Source organism: Bison bison, unplaced genomic scaffold, assembly GCF_000754665.1.
Source record: "Bison bison bison isolate TAMUID 2011002044 unplaced genomic scaffold, Bison_UMD1.0 scf7180017864286, whole genome shotgun sequence".
NCBI classification, from domain to species: Eukaryota; Metazoa; Chordata; class Mammalia; order Artiodactyla; family Bovidae; genus Bison; species Bison bison.
In genome coordinates, this window is record NW_011494858.1 from 3,205,121 (window position 1) to 3,225,028 (window position 19,908).

Genomic DNA, 19,908 nt, shown 5'->3' on the forward strand with positions numbered 1-19,908 from the left:
AGTAAAGCCTTTCATCACCTACTTCCAGCTCCCTCCACTGTCCATAATCCCCATTCCCCATGTATTTATCTTTCATGCTTCAACTCAAACAATCCTTCTTCATGGTAACTTCTGACTGATGTAGCAGCTTTGATAATTATGTCTTTTTTTTTAAAAGGAAGATTGCTTATAGAACTTATCACAGTTAATAATCACACTCTTATTTGTGTAACTATTTGATTTATGTCATTTTCCTACTTGACCACAAATTCTATGAGACCAGGAACAATATCTTTTTCAACTCAGTTCTGGGCACACTGCATTTTAGAAATATTTGTTAAATTGAACTAACTGAATAATCAAAGGATAGCAGTGTATTGTCCAGAGGCTGCGAATCAAGTAAGTGCTTATTATAATAGTCTAGGCAGGAGATAATTAAGACCCAAGGAAAGGAGAGGCTTCCCAGGTGACATTAGTGGTAAAGATACCCCCTGCCAATGCAGGAGACTTAAGAGATGGGGGCTCTATCCCTGGGTCAGGAAGATTCCCTGGAGGAGGGCACGGCAACCCACTCCAGTATTCTTGCCAGAAGAATCCCATAGACAGAGGAGCCTGATGGGCTACAATCCATAGGATCACAAAGAGTCGGACACGACTGAGAACGCACGTATGCAAGGAGAGAGAATCTACCTGTGATGCTCACTGTGCAGGATTTTGGGCAAGTTATTTCACTTCTGTGAATCTCAGTTTCTTTATAGAAAGACTATAGTAGTACGGGGCTTCCCTGGTGGCTCAGATGGTAAGGAATCTGCCTGCAATGTGGGAGACCCAGGTTTGATCCCTGGGTCAGGAAGACCCCCTGGAGGAGGAAATGGCAACCCACTCCAGTATTCTTGCCTAGTGAATCCCACGGACAGAGGAGGCTGGGGGGCTACAGTCCATGTGGTCTCAAAGAGTCAGACATGACTGAGGGACTAACCCTTTCCTTTCCCTGTAATAGTAATGGCCATCTCCCAGGTTTTTCACAGCAACTGTATGAAACAGTGTTAGGTGGAGCTTAGTGCACAGGAAGCGTCTATGAAATGCCTGTCCTATAATGCTATTCAGTTGCCAGATCTGGGTTGTAAACTTGGCTTTCAGCTTTGTCATGGCTGAATGTGATCATTTAGAAAGGTTGTGGTGCCCTTAAGATAAAAATAAACTATGTGTTCATGAAAAGCGAAGCACTGATCTTGCTGCCCTCATTTCTCTGGTAAAGAAATTTCTCCTGTTGGCTTCTCAATAAGAGGCCCAGAAAAGATGTAATAGATGGAGGAGACCTCTGTCAAAGCTACAAAAAGGAGTTCCTTTGGCGGCTTCACATGGTCACCCCTCAGTGTGAACTCAAGGCCAAAGTGATTGGCAAGAGGTCACTGTTTTGGAACTCTTGAAAAGTCTGAAATGACTAAAGGATAAAACACTCAGAGCAGGGTTTCTGGGTATTTGTGAAACTTGCCAATTGTTAAAGTGCTTAGCACAGTATAAGTGGTTCATCAGTATCCAGAGAAATATCCTTCAAGGAAGGGTACTTATTCCAGGCAGAAGAAATGTGGAGAATATGGAATGCTTGCTAAGTCGCTCCAGTTGACTCTGACTCTTTTGTGGCTGCTTGGACTGTAGCCTGCCAAGTTCCTCTGTCCATGGGATTTCCCAGGCAGGGATACTGGGGTGGGTTGCCATTTCCTCCTCCAGGGAATTTCTGGACCCAGGGATCGAACCCAGGTCTTCTGTGTCTTCTGCATTGGCAGACAGTTTCTTTACCACTGAGCCCCATGGGAAGCCCGACACACAAATCTGCATGCGTGCTAAGTTGCTTCAATTGTGTCCAACTCTTGTGACCCTATGAACTGTAGCTCACCGGGCTCCTCTGTCCATGGGATTCTCCAAGCAAGAATACTGTGCCCTCCTCCACAGGATCTTCCCGACCCAGGGACTGAACTTGCATCTCCTGCATTGACTGGTGGGTGTTTGTTTGTTTGTTTGTTTGTTTTTTACCACCTGGGAAACCTGAAGAATATGGAGGCAGGCAAGCAAATCAGCTAGGATATAGGTGTTTCAGGTCTTAAGCCAGATGTGTGGGCCACCCTCTGATGGTGATGGCCAAAACTCTAGAAGTTCCCCACAGAGCCAGACTCCTTAGTATGGCTTTAAACTCAGCTAGGGTCATGAGAGGGGTTTCCAGGTGGTGCTAGCGGTAAAGAATCTGCCTGTCAATGGAGGAGATTAAGAGACACAAATTTGATCTCTGGGTTGGGACAATCCTGTGGAGGAGGGCATGGTAGCCCACTCCAGTATTCTTGCCTGGCGAATGCCCATGGACAGAGGAGCCTGGCGGGCTATGGTCCATAGGGATGCAAAGAGTCAGGCATGACGAAACGACTTAGTATGCCTGCACATACTAGACTCAACTTTCTTTACTTGTGAGTCTGAAGGGCCGACATAATCCTATTTGGCAAAATATGCTATTTTCAAGCAGTGATTTACTTTCATAAGCCCTTGAGGAGGAGGAGGAGGATGTAAAACATTCTTTTCCTTTTCATTTTCATCCCTTCTGGGTGATGGTGAGGCAGAATATGCAAGAACTCCTAAAACATCTCTCTAAAAGTAGGACCAGAAATCATATATATTGAAAAGGAAGACTTTATATTTCTTCCATTAAATTATTTTGTTCTTCTAAAGTATGATGTGATCTCTGCACATCCAGAAGCCTCTACAAGAAAGCTCTACAGATCTCCTCTCCATAACTCAGGCCTTTGGTGGGCCTCCCCCTCCAGTCAAGTGTATGAGCCCGGGGAGACTGGATCCCACCTGAGAGGCAGGGCCTGCTCCCTGGCCAGGTGTGCTGAGTGCTCAGATGTGAATATGTCCATAGAGCTGGGTTAGAGTGGAGCCCCTAGAAAGATCCATACAATCAACCGGGACTTGGTAAAACACAAATACAGCCATACAGAATGTGCTAAATTTAGTCTCCTTGTAAGGAGGAAGTTAAAGTGTTAGTTGCTCAGTTGGGTCTGACTCTGTGTGGCTCCATGGACTGTAGCCCACCAGGCTGCTCTGTATAAAAGTTTCCCAGGCAAGAATACTGGAGTGGGTTGCCATTTCCTTCTCCAGGGATTCTTTCTGACCCAGGGATTGAACCCAGGTCTCCTACGCTGTAGGCAGATTCTTTACCATCTGAGCCACCAGAGTAAGCAAGTGGCGCTCTAATGTTGACAAGGGGCACTCTAATTTCTGAGCAGAGGCATCTGTTCTTATTATAAAAAATTAATAAGAGTTAGTTGCCTTGGAGTTAGATACATCTGAAATACACTTGACATCCAAACTGAAAGATGGAAAGAATGTTATACTTGCTGACTCTGACTGCCTTGTGAAATATGACATTTCCACTAGGGAGTATCTTTGGGTTATGTTTGCATTGTTTTCCATACGGACAGGTTTGGGTCAGTGCCATATTCAAGGCATGTTGGTAAGTCTGAAGCAGAGCCCCTGGTCTGACTCCTTTTGCACGTGCTCACAGTCCTCATCCATGCCCTGCTGCTTTCTACAATCTGAGGCTGAGAAGTACCCTGAAATTCAGGGGTGGAACCAAATGATCTTCTTTAGTCCTTTCCAACAATATGTCATGATGACTGACTAGGTAACACCAGGCCTTTAAATTCATTTGCAGAACAAGAAGGTGTGAGGATCTGTATAGAAAACTCTTAGGGACCAAGAGTTGGAGAGAATTTATGGGTCACAGATAAATTTTTAAATTTAAAAAGTGGTGATTATTTAGTTGTTTACATGTTTGTTTTGTTGATCACTTTTATCATAAACATATTGTTGATATTGCAAATAACTAAAAAGAGTTGAGTTCAAATTCTTTTTTCCAGCAAGACAGATATAGAGAACAAACTAGTGGTCGCCAGAGGGGAGAGAAAAGTGAGGGATGGGAGATACAGGGCTAGGCATTAAGAGGTACCAACTATTATGTATAAAATAACCCACAAGGATATATTGTACAACATGGGGAATATAGCCAATAGTTTATAAAAACCAGAAATGAAGTATGGGGTCTCCCTGGTGGCTCAGGTGGAAAAGAATCCACCTGCAATGCAGGAGACCCAGGTTTGATCCCTGGGTTGGAAAGATCCCCTGCAGAAGGGAATGGCTGTCCACTCCAGTATTCCTGCCTGGAGAATTCCATGAACAGAGGAGCCTGGAGGGCTACAGTCCAAGGGGTCACAGAGTCTGCTGTGACTGAGCAACTAAGCACACACAGCACAGCTTCCGTAATATCATACTTACACAATAACTGACATCAACTACACTGTAATTAAAAAAGAGAATGCACGATACATTTTTTTTTCTAGTGAAACATTTGGTTTTGGATCTGAAGAACACTGTGTCCTTTTCTCTGTGTCAAAGAAAAAAGCAAAGTGTAAATAGCTTCTTTTCCCAGACCCCCGAATCTCAGCAATTAGATGTGTGCTATAAAAATAAAAGCAAACAGACATTGGCAGCTGCAGAGGCTGATGACCATTTTCCAGTGGACACTGTCAGATGGTTTGGACGATCTCAAACACTGCCTTCCTGAGATGCCTTGGGCTCCTTTTCTTACCTGAGGAGCCGTAGCTCTGCCAGCAGAGTGGGGTTCTGCTGCGCCTTCTCCGGCGTGGGCTGAGAAGCTTGTTCATGCTCTAGCCGCAGCCTCTGGATCTCCTGTAGGATTTCTCTTGGGAGAGAGGAGGAAGGAGAGAAACCCGGTCAGTTAACTTCCAGGACATCCAGGATCTAACATGTGAGCTGATCAGGGCCACCGGAACAAAGAAAGAAGGGGTCGTCCTGTGTGTTGGAGCAAAACCTGTCCTCATGAACTGACAGTGTTTATGAGGTGTTGGCTGTAGCTAAGCTGTGTTAGGGGACTGTTGACTGAAATTGTCTGCATTGGTCAGGCATGGTGATAACTGATGATAACTGCTTGCTTGAACTGTCTCACAACAGAGGTTCAAATAAGGAATGTGCTGTGCTGCTGCTGCCAAAAACTAACTGGGAGAATCTGGGAGGGACCAGAGGAGGGAGGAGAATCCTAGAATCCTTTGCACCATAATCCATCTTGGCTGAGAGTTGCACTTAACCACCAGGAAGGACCCTGAGTGTTAGTCACTCAGTCATGTCCGACCCTTTGCGACTCCCTGGGCTGTAGCCCCCCAGGCTCCTCTGTCCATGGCATTCTCCAGGCAAGAATACTGGAGTGGGTGGCCATACCCTTCTCCAAGGAAGGACCCTGAGTCAGACCAAATACGGGCCAAGCAAGATGACTGGCCAGAGACAACCTGGAAACTAACGCCAATTACCATAAAACCTGAGACTGAATCAGGAGGCAGAGCAGTCCTCCTGTGTTCCTGTGTGCTGCTTGTCCCCTGGGGCATCCTTCCCAACAAAATCTTTTGCTTTGTCAGCATGTGTGTCTCCTTGGACAATTCATTTCCCAGTGTTAGACAAGAGCCCACTCTCAGGCCCTGGAAGGGGTCCCTCTTCCTGCAACAGTTGAGTGCTGTGGATGAAGCATACTGCCTTCATCTCCAGTACATCCTAGGAACCAGGAAGGCCTGCTTGTCATTGGAACCTTCAAGCTGATTGTTCTCCCCAGGACCTAATCTCTCTAGTCAGTAATATAATGCTGCAGTAAAGTGTTCAACTTTGCAAAGCGCACTGCTTAAGAGATGAAAATGAATCTTCCTCTTATTTATGATCTCAGTCTGACACCTTAAACTACCTGCAGATACCAAGTAAGAGATACTTGGAAGGAAATTAAGGATAAATGGCATTCATTTTACGAAACTAAATAACCCCATTCTCACACCGGGAATGAAATTCTTCTCACTGAATTTTTCTGAAAAGCCCCCAGTTAGGCAAAATTCTTTCTCTTTTCTTAACATTTTCAAGCTTAACAATGGATCTCAATGAGAGTAGCCTTAAGAAGGAAAGTGCTTTTAAAAGGATTCAGTGTAATTGAGTCAGTGACCGAAGAGTGCTATTGGTATGACCTCGGTCAGGGGTGAGACGTGTCCGTCTATCATTAATGTTGGGTTCTGGTCTGCCTTGCATTGGGGTGAACATTAGGCCAGCCATAAAGGATAGGTGACCGACACAAAGCAAATTATCCCTAAGTGAGTTAGACGCTATTAGGCAAGGTTACAAGTCATGAGTTCTTGGGGGAGGGGTCAGCCTCCCATCCAGTAAAATGCAGAAGAGCCAGTAAGACAGAACAAAGCACCGAGAATGAGAATGGAAGGTGAACCTGGTGAGCAAGGGGGCTGGGTGACTTTCCATCTGAAAGGCTGATCTACAATCTCCTGCCCCACAAACATGCCAGCATCAAGAAGCTAATTACCAGTGAGTCACTGTCCCTTTCATGGATATGGACCATAATTCAGTGGTTTTCAACTTTTTTTTTGCTCCCCCTTGGTGTTTCAAGGTAGAAATTTTTCTTTAAAAGGAACCTTCTATGGAAATGCAACATATCAGAGAGTTAAGAAGAAACTTCTCTGGTTAAAGAAGGGCGCGCCCTGCACTACTGGCTCTTCTTCCTTCCTCTTTGTGCGTAGTTGCTTCAGTTGCGTCTGACTCTGTGTTATCCTATGGACTGCAGCCTGCCAGACTCCACTGTCCATGGGATTCTCCAGGCAAGAAGACTGGAGTGGTGGCCATGCCCTCCTCCAGGGGATCTTTCCGACTCAGGGATCAAACTGGCATCTCTTTCAACTGCTGCACTGGCAGGTGGGTTCTTTACCACTAGCACCACTTGGGATGCCCCTTCTTCCTCTTCATGCACCCCTACGGGGCCCCTGGGGTCCCAGAGAGCTCAGCCTGAAAATCAGGGAACTGAGATTTCCAAGTTCCTCAGGGCTAACATCCTGACATTCTGTGACCTCCACTAGGTCTCCTTGTTGATTCTGAGGACAGAACCATGACAGAACCATTTTGCCCCAAAGAAGGAAAATAGAGAAGCAGCTCTAGCAGAAAAAAAATAATGATAAGGTAGGCAAGGAGCATGAAGTGCTTAGACTACACCTGGGAACTGTGTTGTCTTCTTGCATGCGTGTGCGCTCAGTCACTAAGCAGTCATTGTCTTCTTAGTCTTATTGAATCCTCCTAACAGTTCTATTAGGAACTGTTGTATATACAGGGTCTGCTATTATCTGTTTCATGAATGAGGGAATCGAAGCATAGACTAGTTACAAATCTTGTCCAAGTTCAATATCTAGGCGGTAGTGGTCATTTGAACTCAGGTTGGTGTGCCCCAAACCTCATATATATCAGACTCCTTTAGTCTCCACTACTTGGTCTGACAGGTGTAGCCTAGGCAGGCTGTGACTTAGACAATGTAATTCGAAGAGTCTTGCTACTCCTAATACTAACTCCAACTGGCTCTTCTAAGTATGCTCTAAGGAAGCATTATTTTCTAAAGATCACTGCTGAAACATCCATGAACTACTCAGGGTAGTGACAAAGTCAAGTGAGCAATTCTATCCTCCCTTAAAGCCCAGAGATCTGATTACCGGGTTAACTGTCACTTTGGAGACCATGGGATCCCTGGGTGATTTCCATGGTACAGGAACTGTGACCTGGATAAGCTTCTGGGACACGGTTCTAGAGTCATCCATGGGGTTGAGGCTGCTGGCTTAGAGAGATGAGTTCGGGATGGACTAGATGATCTTTAGGCACCGGGTGCGGAAGGAACTCGGATAGGACGAAGCTCTCTTCCTGCCATATTTTCTCATTCCCATTCCTCTATTCTCTCTCTGGTCCTTCAGAAAGTACAATCCCCAAATGCCCTAGAACTAAGCAGAAGGAGTGGTAGCATGGCACACCCAGCACAATCATGGGGCCTCTTGTTGATTCTGGAATCCCACGTGGAGGTACATATTCCTGGGTTATTTCCTTAAAGGAAGTCCCAATTTTCCCCTCCAGTCTCTTCCCAGGTGGCTCTAGTGGTAAAGAACCCACCTGCCAATGCAGGAGAGACTTAGGTTTTTCCCTGGGTCGGGAAGATCCCCTGGAGGAGGAAATGCCAACCTGCTCTAGTCTTCTTGCCTGGAGAATCCCATGGACAGAGGAGCCTACAGTCCACAGGGTTGCAGAGTCAGACAGGACTGAAGCAACTTGGCACACACAGATGACATCCCCATGCTGAGTGGAAGCAGAGAACTGGAAGGGAGAATAAATGCTTTGGAAAGGTAGGAGAGTAGATTAAAATTGCAACCAAGATTAGCTATTTGTGTGCTTGTAAATTTTCACTTTAGTCTTTTTTTTCCAAAAATATGAAAATGTCCTGAATTTTTACCTTCCTTTTAACTTTTTTCTGTAGAACTTCAAAGAATAGCTTGACCATTTATCCCAAGATTTTCAGGTCAGATTCTATCGGCATGTAACAACGATCACAATTTTCTCCTTTACCAGTTTGATCTCAGAAGGCACATCAGTGTTTAAAGATGAGATTAAATATTAAGACATTTTGGTGCTGCTCTGAGAAATACAGAAGGTACAAGTTGTTTTTATGTGAGGCTTACTCAGCACTGAGTTTAAGATCTGACTCAGCAATTCATTATATTCTCACTCAGTATATATTTGCTGAGCTTCTACAGTGTTTCAGTGTACCAGGCATGGTTCTGGAACCCAGGGGCCATTTGTCATGGACTCAGTTCTCAAAGAAATTCCATATCTGTCAGACGAGACAGAGAATAAGAAGGAAACGGACACTTGAGTGCATTTTTTTTTTCATGCATTCAAAAAGAGATAGGCATGCATGTGTGTGCATGTGTGTGCATGCACACACACAAACACACACACACACACAGGGATATAATAGAGAGTGGTTCCTGGAGTAGGAGGTATCAGAGAGGTGGTCTTATAGGAGATGCCATTTGAGCTGAGACCTGAGCAGTGAGGAAGAGCCATCTCTGCAGAGACCCTGAGGAAGAGCTCTGTAAGCTAGGAGAACAGCCAGTACTTGAAAGGCTGTAAAGAAAGAAAGAAGCAGGAGTGTAATGAGTAAGGTGGGCAGTGGCTGGAAAGGGAGGCAGGAATCAGGTCAGGTTGGACCTGCAGACTGTGGTCAGAGGGGGGGTTTTATTCAATGTAACGGAAACTCAACAGAGATTTTGAACAAGAAATAACATGATATGATTTATGTATTATAAAGTGACAGGTTGCACTGAGTGGGAATGGAGGAGATGAAATGCCTGGTTTTGGGGAACTCTCACGGGGCAGACGGTGAGTCAATCTGTGTTGAATAAAGAGGAAAACCTCCTGATGGATGGGGCGTGGAAATGTTTGGCTTGAATGAGTGGGTGATGGTGGTGTCCCCAGATGCCTCTTTAGCCTGCGATCCTCACAGGGCCCTCCCGGTGAGACTTTTACTTGTCTCTAGGTGATTAAGATACTTAGTCTTTAGCACCCAGGGGGACCCTTCTGCCTTAGACACCTCCTTAACAAAAATAAGTATCTCAGAAAAAGGGAAATGATACTATCTAGGGGCATTACATTAATTGTATTGACATCTCAGAATATATATATACACACACACATATATATATATATATATTTTTTTTCCCTCATGAAATTTCTGATGATCTAAAATTTAAAGATTAGTTTTTCAGAAGCAGCATCACTGACTCTAGATGACTTCCCTTATATGTATATGCCTACAGGGTGAAAAAAACCTGGACAGTTAAAAGCATGACTATAGGTTATTAATGAACGTGCACTTTGATCATAACAGCCAGTCTGTCTAAAGTCTTACCTGTTCTTGTTTTCTAGTTCTGCGATCAGCTGCCTTTGTTGCTTATTTGCATCAATGGTGAAGGAGATGTCAGGGGCGCTCCTCTGCTGAGTTGGCTGCTGTAAAATACGTGGTTTACACTATTTAGTATCGGGCAGGGGAATCTATGTGTGTTTGAAAAGACAGGAGTCGTGAGATACGCACACGAAAGAGACAATCATTTTTATCAAAACAAAAAAAGCAAAACATGTAAAATTAAACGGCTGTTCCTCTCCTAAGGACCAGCTTTTGGAGAGGTCTGGAGCACATTTATGGGATGGGAAGGAGAAAAGAATTCTTTTGCAGGCAAATACACAAAACATGGGGAAAAACTGGTTCCAAATTTCTGATATTGGGAGCGAGTTCATTCTTGCCATGCTGTTTCCAGTGCAGCTATTTTTTTTCAGTAAAGGGCTTTCCTGGTGGCTCAGACGGTAAAGAATCCACCTGTAATGCTGGACACCTGAGTTCGATCCTTGGGTCTGAAAGATCCCCTGGAGAAAAGAATGGCTACCCACTTCAATAAATGAACCACTGTTGAGGTATCTTTCTCTAGAATTACTGTTCAACCACTGTAATATATAATTAAAAATATAGTTTTAAAGTGAAAGTGAAAGTTGCTCAGTTGTGTCCTACTCTTGTGACCCCGTGAACTATATAGTCCATGGAATTCTCCAGCCCAAAATACTGGGGTGGGTCCGTTTCCTTCTCCAGAGGATCTTCCCAACCCAGGGATCAAACACAGGTCTCCTGCATTGCAGGCGGATTCTTTACTAGCTGAGCCACAAGGGAAGCCCAAGAATACTGGAGTGGGTAGCCTATCCCTTCTCCAGCAGATCTTCCCCACCCAGGAATCAAACCAGGGTCTCCTGTGTTGCAGGAAGATTCTTTACCAACTGAGCTATCAGGGAAGCCTATAGTTTTAAAGTCAGAGTTATTATGACTTTTTGTCTCCTTTTGGTCAAAATACTTCCAGCATTTCTTCACTCATATATGTAATTTTCTGTTGATGGGTTGCAACCAGCTTTAACAACTGATGTAAATGCAGTCACCACTTTCTCCCTTCTTATATAATCACATATATTGATATAGAAGAATATGATTATATAAGAATTATATACATGGCTATATATGACTGCTGCTGCTGCTGCTGCTGCTGCGTCGCTTCAGTTGTGTCCGACTCTGTGCGGCCCCAGACAGGGCAGCCCACCAGGCTCTGCCATCCCTGGGATTCTCCAGGCAAGAACACTGGAGTGGGTTGCCATTTCCTTCTCCAATGCATGAAACTAAAAAGTGAAAGGGAAGTCGCTCAGTTGTGTCTGACTCTTAGTGACCCCATGGACTGCAGCCCACCAGACTTCTCCATCCATGGGATTTTCCAGGTAAGAGTACTGGAGTGGGGTGCCATTGCCTTCTCCGGCATATATGACTAGATATCATATATATGATTTTATAACAATAGATATGTATATATATCTCATATACTGTATTTATACGTTCTGTCCTGTGCTGTGCTTTCTTGCTGAATTGTGTCCGACTCTTTGTGACCCCATGGGCTGTAGCCCACCAGGTTCCTCTGTTCATGTGGATTCTCCAGGCAAGAATACTGGAGTGGGTTGCCATGTTCTCCTCCAGGGGATCTTCCCAACCCAGGGATCGAACCCAGGTCTCCTGCATTGCAGGCGGACTCTACCATCTGAACCATCAGAGAAGTCCAAGAATACTGGAGGGGGTAGCCTATCCCTTCTCCAGGGGATCTTCCTGACCAAGAATCAAATCAGGGTCTCCTGCATTGCAGGCAAATTCTTAGCCAGCTGAGCTACCAGGGATGCTGCGTATATGTGTATGTGTATTCAGTGAAGGGATTATTTGATATTGTTTTATAGAAAAAGAGTCAGGACTTCCCTTGTGGTCCAGTGGTTAGGAATTTGCCTGCCAATGCAGAGAACACAGATTCGATTCCTGTTTGGGAAGATTCCACATACCAGAGGGCAACTAAGCCCATGAACCACAACTACTAAAGCCCGCACGCCCTACAGCCCAGGCTTCACCCACAAAAAAGAAGCCATTGCAGTGAGAAGCCTGCACACCGCAGCTAGAGAAAGCTTGCATGGAACAGCGATGAAGACCCAGCACAAGCAATCAATAAACAACAGGGTCAGATTATGTAGATTTCCCTGTGCTTTCTTTGCTCTACAATACATTATAAAAATTCCCCCCAATTTTTAAAGCAAATAAAAAAAAATCACAACTAATCTTTCTACCACAGAATGTTAAGCTTTAAAAAAATAGCACCCATTGTCTAAGCCTAAAGACATGGAGAAATGCTGCCTGAATTTTAACTTCAGAAAACTAACTGTAGGGAAAGGTTTAAACTTGGTGAAGCTCTGGCTTTCATAAAGTTTTTCTATCACTTTTTAATGTAGCATTTCTTTTAACAAAGATACAATTTGTATTGGTATTGAAGAACTGTGAGGTCCTATATTTTATATTCTAAATGGTCTTCTATAGCTAAGTCTGGCCTTTGGCACCTTTGACATGTGATGAAGGTTTTTTTTTTTTTTTAATTTTATGACATCATTTTCTCTTTCTTGTACATATTTTGTATATATTTTGTGTTCTGTGCTCAGTTGCTTGCTGCTGCTGTTGCTAAGTTGCTTCAGTCGTGTCCGACTCTGTGCAACCCCATAGATGGCAGCCCACCAGGCTCCTTTTCCCTGGGATTCTCCAGGCAAGAACGCTGGAGTGGGTTGCTATTTCCTTCTCCAATGCATGCATGCATCCTAAGTTGCTTCAGTCATGTCTGACTCTGTGCAACCCTATGGACAGCAGCCCACCAGGCTCCTCTGTCCATGGAATTCTCTAGGCAAGAATACTGGAGTGGGTTGCCATTTCCTTCTCAGTTGCTTAGATGTGGTCAATTCTTTGTGACCCAGTCGACTGCAGTCCACCAAGTTCCTCTGTCCATGGAATTTCCCAGGCAAGAATACTGGAGTGGGGTGCCATTTCCTACTCCTGGAGATCTTCCCGACCCAGGGATTGAAACCCATGTCTCCTATGTCTCCTGCATTGGCAGGTGGGTTCTTTACCACTGCATCACTTGCATACTGATAAAAGCAGAAATTTATCTAAGCCAGTTGTGGATTTGAATCACTGCTTGCTCTTTATATTTATTGATTAGACATTATCCAGAGAAATCAGGAGTTGGGCTGATTCAGCACTGTTGTAACAGAATCCCTCAAGCTCTGATTCACGCTAGTCAAGAATGATAGCTGAAAAGTGAAAAATCAAAGCAGCAGAAGCCAGATTGTTTTTAGGTCTTGCAGATGGCTCAATAGCAACCACTTGGCTCTGCTGTTGTGGCACCAGCAACAAGACCACAGTCAATGTGACATCTCTCACGCAGACTACTTACAGACGAAGTGGACTCTGCCGCCAGTCTGGCCGCGTATCTGGCAATCAGCCGGTGCTCTTCATCAAGCCGGTTGGAGCTCTCAAGCATACTGTTGAGAACAGAGCAAGAAGGAACCTGTTAGGCAACTGAGAAAGACAGGCATGTTCATACTACCACCCAGGGAAGGGGGAGGGGTTTGCTATTTCATTTTTCAGTGCAAAAAATTTGAAAGCCAAAACAAAGTCCTGTTAGATTATTAATATCAGACTCAGATTCCTGAAAAAGTGAAAGTGTTAGTCACTCAGTCGTGTGTGACTCTTTGCAACCCCATGGATTGTAGTCTGCCAGGCTCCTCTGTCCATGGGATTGTCCAGGCCAAGAATACTGGAGTGGGTTGCCATGTCCTGCTCCAGGGGATCTTCCCAACCCAGGGATTGAACCCGTGTCTCTTGTGTCTCCTGCATTGCAGGCAAATTCTTTACCATCTGAACCACCAGGAAGCCCTGACATGATCTAATATGTGGCCAGAAAGGTCATTAATAAATCTTGACTTACTAAGAAAGCTCCAAGGAGTAGTGACTTTTCTGATCAACATTTCTGATGAAAGAATACTTTCTCTTTAAGTTGTATTGCCTTTAACCATTTTATTTCTTTATTACCCAAGTAACATGTACTCCTTGGGAAACTGATGTGTTAGACAATAAGAAAGCAAGAAGGAAGAAGAAACTGATTGTGGTCGGGTCCCAGTGACCCCCACCTCCTGATATTCACACTCCTGTGTGTAACCCTCTTCCTTTACAATGGACAGGACTTACAGACTTGCTTCTAGTCAATGGCATGTGGCAGAAGTAACGGAAGGTAACTTCTAAGACTAGGTTATAAAAAGACCCTGACTTCCATCTTGGGCATGTTTTTTTTTTTTTCCTGACTCTTGAGCTCTTTTGGGTTGCCTGGCCTGTGGGAAGCTTGGAAGCCATGTCATAGGCTGCTCTGTGGAATGTCTCAGGTGAGGAGAAACTGAAGTTGCCTAGTAACCATGTGACTGGACCACCTTCAGCAGAGCCTTTAGATGAGACCACAGCCCAGTAGACAGTTTGATATACACCTCGGGTCCTCAGCCGCAGACACCTAGGCCATACGTGGATTCCTGACCCACTGTCTTTGTTGTTTTAAGCTGCTAAGCTTTGGGGTAATTTCTTATACAGTAGTACACGACAAATATAATTTCTCATCTATAATATTACTACCTAGGTAATTTGCTATTTTATATTTACTTTCAGAGAAGCAGAATTATATTAATAGTAATGGCTTCTAATGGTGTGAATCATTTAGTGTCTCCTATAAATTTATGAAAATTCTTCCTACTAGGATAAGATTAGTCTGACCCCTTAGAAACCTCTTAAAAACTGCAAGACGTCCCTGGCACTTAAGATTCTGTGCTTCCAAGGTAAGGGGTATAGGTTAAATCTGTGGTTGGGGAAGTAAGATCTCACATGCTTCATGGGGTGTAGCCAAAAAAAAAAAAAAAAAGAAGAAGGAAAGAAAGAAAAAACAAAACAAAACACTAAAGCAAATAGAAGCATTATCAACCCTCCCAGAGAGCTGATATTTCAGAAAGCCCTTTACTTAAGACAAAGTTTTAGGTGCTAATAAAATTTTTGTTTGTTTGTTTGTGAAACATACCAGTAACACTAATCCTGTTAGTAGACTAGTTAGCCGACTAGTTTGGTTTATCAGTTATTATGGTGAGTATCAGGTCAGGAACAAGATTAGAAACCAGTTTCCTCTCAACCCCCAAATATACTTATAATCTCCTCCACTGGCTCTTACATTTAAGCTTGTTCCTTAAAAAGATTAATCCTCATGATTATACATTAAAAATGACGCACTTCTATGCCAACATTAAGGTTATAAGAATTACCCACCAAAAAGACTTGGATTCACATAATGTAACGTACATTTATATTATTTATGTGTACATTTACATACACAGTAAACATGCAACATAGTCTTTTAACCTTTGTTCTAAAGTGAGAGGATGAGTGAGACTCAGCATATTAGCTATGTCACTTCCAAATAGCTCTTCTTGGTTCAGCAGACTACATTAGTGTAAGCTTTTTTTTCCGGTCATTTGGAAGATATTCCTGTCTCTACTATCTCTGCTTTGTCTACATTTCTCACATAAGTAAACTATATCTATTCTTATTCTGAATGCTTCCACTAGACGATGCCCTTTTCTCTAAGTTGCCATTTCCTACTTAGGATATTCCTGAATTTCTCCATTTACCAAATTATTTCTCCATCATCAGAGAAATAGTCTTCTATTTCCTGCTGCCCAAATGAGATAATGCATGGAAAAAGCATCAAACTGATATGATTCCTGTGCTGTGCTAAGTCGCTTCAGTCATGTCCAACTCTTAGCGACCCCATGGACTGTAGCCCTCCAGGCTCCCCTGTCCATGGGATTCTCCAGGCAAGAATACTGAAATGGGTTGCTGTGCCCTTCTTCAGGGGATCTTCCTGACCCAGGGATCAAAATATGATGCCTAGAATACATTAAATGCTCAAAAATATTAGTTAATATAATTTTATTGTTATTTTGCCTCTGAAGTAACCTGTTCAGATTCACTAATGATTCTTGTCCCCTTCAAAATGTCACATACTATCCAACGACCATCTAGAGCGGGGTTTCTCAAACTTTAGTGTGTATACATATCATGGAGGGATCTTGTGAAAATTCAGTCTCTGATTCTAGAGTGGCGGTGGTGGGATAGGATGGGCTCAAAGAACCTGCATTTCCAGCAAGCTCTCAAGATATGTTAATATGCATTTGAGTAGCAAGGACCTAGAAGATCTTGAAAATAAAATGGAAAAGTTAAACATGTGAAATGAACCCTAAATGTAAACTGCATAAAAGAGACCACTTTTCATATCCATATAGCACTGTGATATTTTACAAATATTCCCTTAAGATAGATATTCTCAGATTCAGGGCTCACCTATGTGTAGTACTGTTCCCAGTGGATTGAGGTTTCAATCAGCATACCAATTCAGACTTGGAATAAGAAACTATTTTACTAGCCAAAGGCTGAATTAGTTCTGGACAATGGATGTTTTAAAACAGATGTTTAAAACAGATGTTTTATAATACATGTCTGCACTTTGCAGTTGTTAAAAATAATAGCTGAATTTCTTGCTACAGCTTTAATAAGAAAGTGAAAGTTATGCTGTCCTTACTTTAAAATAAAACTGCCCCACAAAGAAACAATTCAATTTGATTTTTAGCGCATTTATCATTTTATGGTTGGTATATTAGAGACCATGTGTCTAATTCAACACAGTTTATGTAGACAAGGCTCACTGCTCTAAGCTTGGGACAACGATCTGTTCGACTGCCTGAAAGTGACTTTGTCAAAAACATTTGTGAGTGTTTTGATAAATAAATAATAAAAAAAACTTTGATAAAGGAAAAAAAAAAAACCTCATGATAAAAGTACCTTTTATTATGAATGACCAGCAGGTATAAATAATATGAAGGTTACATAAAAGGAGCCTGCTGGAAATGCAAGACGTGAAGGTATGGGATTTTGTCGTGAGCTATAACTCATATTTCCCTGCCCCTCCTTCCCCAGCACCGAGTGAATGAGGGGTGAAATGATGGATTGCCCCTTTGTGTGCACAAACGATTTCTGAGTCCACATGTGCAATTTCTGTACGTTCACATTATACAAGGGTGAATGAAGCATTCCCCTAATAAATTCCATTATTTCAAGACTTCAGTTACAAATAGTCGAAAGTAAATGACCAATAATCCCTAAATCATTAAAGAAATACCAATCCCAACATCGTCTATATCCTTGCCTATTCATTTCCAGATTTTATAATCTTGCTACAAGACCATGATGAATTAAAAAGAGGCTGCTGTGTAGACTTCAGTTCAGAATGGGGAAATCTATTATTTTGCAAGTTCTCCACTTTCTACCTTAAATACACGGTGTTTGTTGCTATGATTTCAAAATGGCATCTGGGAAACTTGAGTGGCAGGGCCAAGGCTTCCTAAATTATGATGTAGTAACGATTTCTGGGAACTCAACATTCGTTCACATTTCTCTGCTATCTCTACAGGCCCATTTCCCTGGCGGCCCAGGGTTTAGGACTTCACACTCTCACTGCTGAGGGCTCAGGGTCATTCAATCCCTGGTTGAGGATCTAAAATTCTATAAGACATGCAGCAAAAAAAAAAAAAAAAAGAATAAATGTAAAAAAATGTATTTGTCTAAACTTGGGTCATAAAAAGATTCACCTATGTTAAAATGATACAAACAATAAGGTGATCCAAAGGGCACCAGAAATACCTCTTCATTTTTCCTTAGTATTTTTTCCATTTGTCTGAATGGTGACAGAAACTTTATCACTAGAGATTACTTTTTATGGTCATTAAGTATGACTGCTCTTTTATTAAAATGCAAATAGCTATTAGGAAGATTACTGCCTGAGAAGGCATTACTAGTTATTACTTAAGGGGAGGATGACTTTTTCCTTATCTTTCACAGTTGGTTAAGAGCAAAATGCCATAGGAATCTTCTTCCCTAGTGGCTCAGATGGTAAAGAACCTGCTTGCAATGCAGGAGACCTGGATTTGATCCCTATGTTGGGAAGATCCCCTGGAGAAGGGGATGGCTACCCACTTTAGTGTTCTTGCCTGGAGAATTCCATGGACAGAGAAGCCTGGTGGGCTACAGTCCATGGGGTTGGAAAGAGTTGGATGTGACTGAGTGACTAACACACACACACACACATACACACACACACACAAGGGGAGGATGACGTTTCCTTATCTTTGACAGTTGGCTGAGGGCAAAATGCCATAGGAATTTTCATGGATGATAATGATAATAATAACTTACAATAAGAAAGCCTTCTCTTTAGGGGTGCCTTCAAACTCCTTTGTCAAGACCTTGACTTTGATAACCCACTATGTTATAATTGTCCACCAAGGCTATGCCTTTTACCTCTACACACTCTCAAATTCTTCCATTTCCTTCAATTCCAGCTGCCCCTGATGTGGCCCAGGCCACTGTCATCTTATCCTGAATGAGTGTGAAGTCCTCTCAATATTTACTCTGATTTGAGTTATTCTTTCTTCCAATTCATTTTCTGTCCTAGAGTCATCGATCTTTCAAAAGTGAGGTTGGTTGAAGCATTCCTATACAGAACATTCTTCAATAGGTTCTCATTGTTCAAACTCCTAAAGAAGACTTCTAAGGTCCTGCATAGTCCAGCTTCATCTTTTAACCCATGGCTTTACCACACTTAAGCTCAAATGCACCATATTCTCTCTGCTCTAAACAATCTCTCTGCCTCTTCCACCCACTTTCACTTGGCTAATTTCTCTTTGTTATGGTATTGACTTTGTCATTTCCTGCCCTCTTGTCCAACCCCCAAATTCAGATCTATTGCTTCTTAAAAATTCCATAGCACTTTGCACTGCACTGGTCTTATTATAACTGTTATCTCTTTGCATTTTATAATAATTGCCTTTATCCTTAATTAAACTGTGACTTCTCTGAAACCAGAATGCTTCAATCTTTTCACCCTTGGAACTGAGTGTTTAGCACAGTGCTTGAAACAGGAACTGCCCAAGACTCAGTTGGACAAAAGAACAAATAGAGGTTAGCTCATTTAGGCTTGCAATGTCATGGTCTTTGGACCACCTCTTTTGAATCCTATTTGGCTCTGTATACATCCTCAACACTTTGAGAAAATCAGAAGAATACAGATGAAATACTGTGCTTTAACACTAGCCATGCCATCTAAAATCCAACTAATTATTTATGTTTGGCAGAGTTAAAAATGAAGATACATTTTATGGCTGCATACAGATTCCGTATCTGCTTTGTATAGGTGTTTAAGTTCATGGAAATGTCATTGTATTAATTCGTATTTATCAACAGTAGATCTTTCTCATCCCACCTCTTTAATAATGGCAAATTCTCTTTTGGCTCACACTTTGTTGTTGTTTTAAAGGTTAGATTGCAGATGGTGTCAAAGAGGTAAGCTCCCACTCAAAAAAAATGCTTACACTTGGGAAGGGTGAATAGCTGGCAGCAGTGTTATACAAGAGTGGGTATGAGGTTGGACTGGATGATTTCTGGATGCAAACCTTAGCTGTCTCAATTACTAGCTGTATGACCCTGCAAAGATCACTTAACCTCTCTGTGCCATAATTTTCTCATCTATAAAAAAGTCAAGAAACACCTGGAGTAACAGGCAAATTTGGCCTTGGAATACGGAATGAAGCAGAGCAGAGACTAATAGAGTTTTGCCAAGAAAATGCACTGGTCATAACAAACACCCTCTTCCAAAAACACAAGAGAAGACTCTATACATGGACATCACCAGATGGTCAACACTGAAATCAGATTGATTATATTCTTTGCAGCCAAAGATGGAGAAGCTCTACACAGTCAGCAAAAACAAGACCAGGAGCTGACTGTGGCTCAGACCATGAACTCCTTATTGCCAAATTCAGACTTAAATTGAAGAAAGTAGGGAAAACCACTAGACCATTCAGGTATGACCTAAATCAAATCCCTTCTGATTATACAGTGGAAGTGAGAAATAGATTTAAGGGCCTAGATCTGATAGATAGAGTGCCTGATGAACTATGGAATGAGGTTCGTGACATTGT

General features: G+C 42.6%; 1 protein-coding gene across 10 annotated transcripts in view; it reads right to left on the reverse strand.

The window, feature by feature from the left end:
• Nucleotides 1-19,908, reverse strand: part of DTNA (dystrobrevin, alpha) — a 322,724-nt gene that overhangs the window by 32,020 nt on the left and 270,796 nt on the right. For all 10 annotated transcript variants that reach the window (XM_010849771.1, XM_010849766.1, XM_010849768.1 and 7 more), the window contains 3 exons: nucleotides 13,239-13,326; nucleotides 9,806-9,903; nucleotides 4,619-4,732 (listed from right to left, as the gene is read on the reverse strand). In XM_010849771.1, coding sequence (XP_010848073.1) covers nucleotides 4,619-4,732; nucleotides 9,806-9,903; nucleotides 13,239-13,326 — 300 coding nt within the window. The remainder of the gene's footprint in view (nucleotides 1-4,618; nucleotides 4,733-9,805; nucleotides 9,904-13,238; nucleotides 13,327-19,908) is intronic.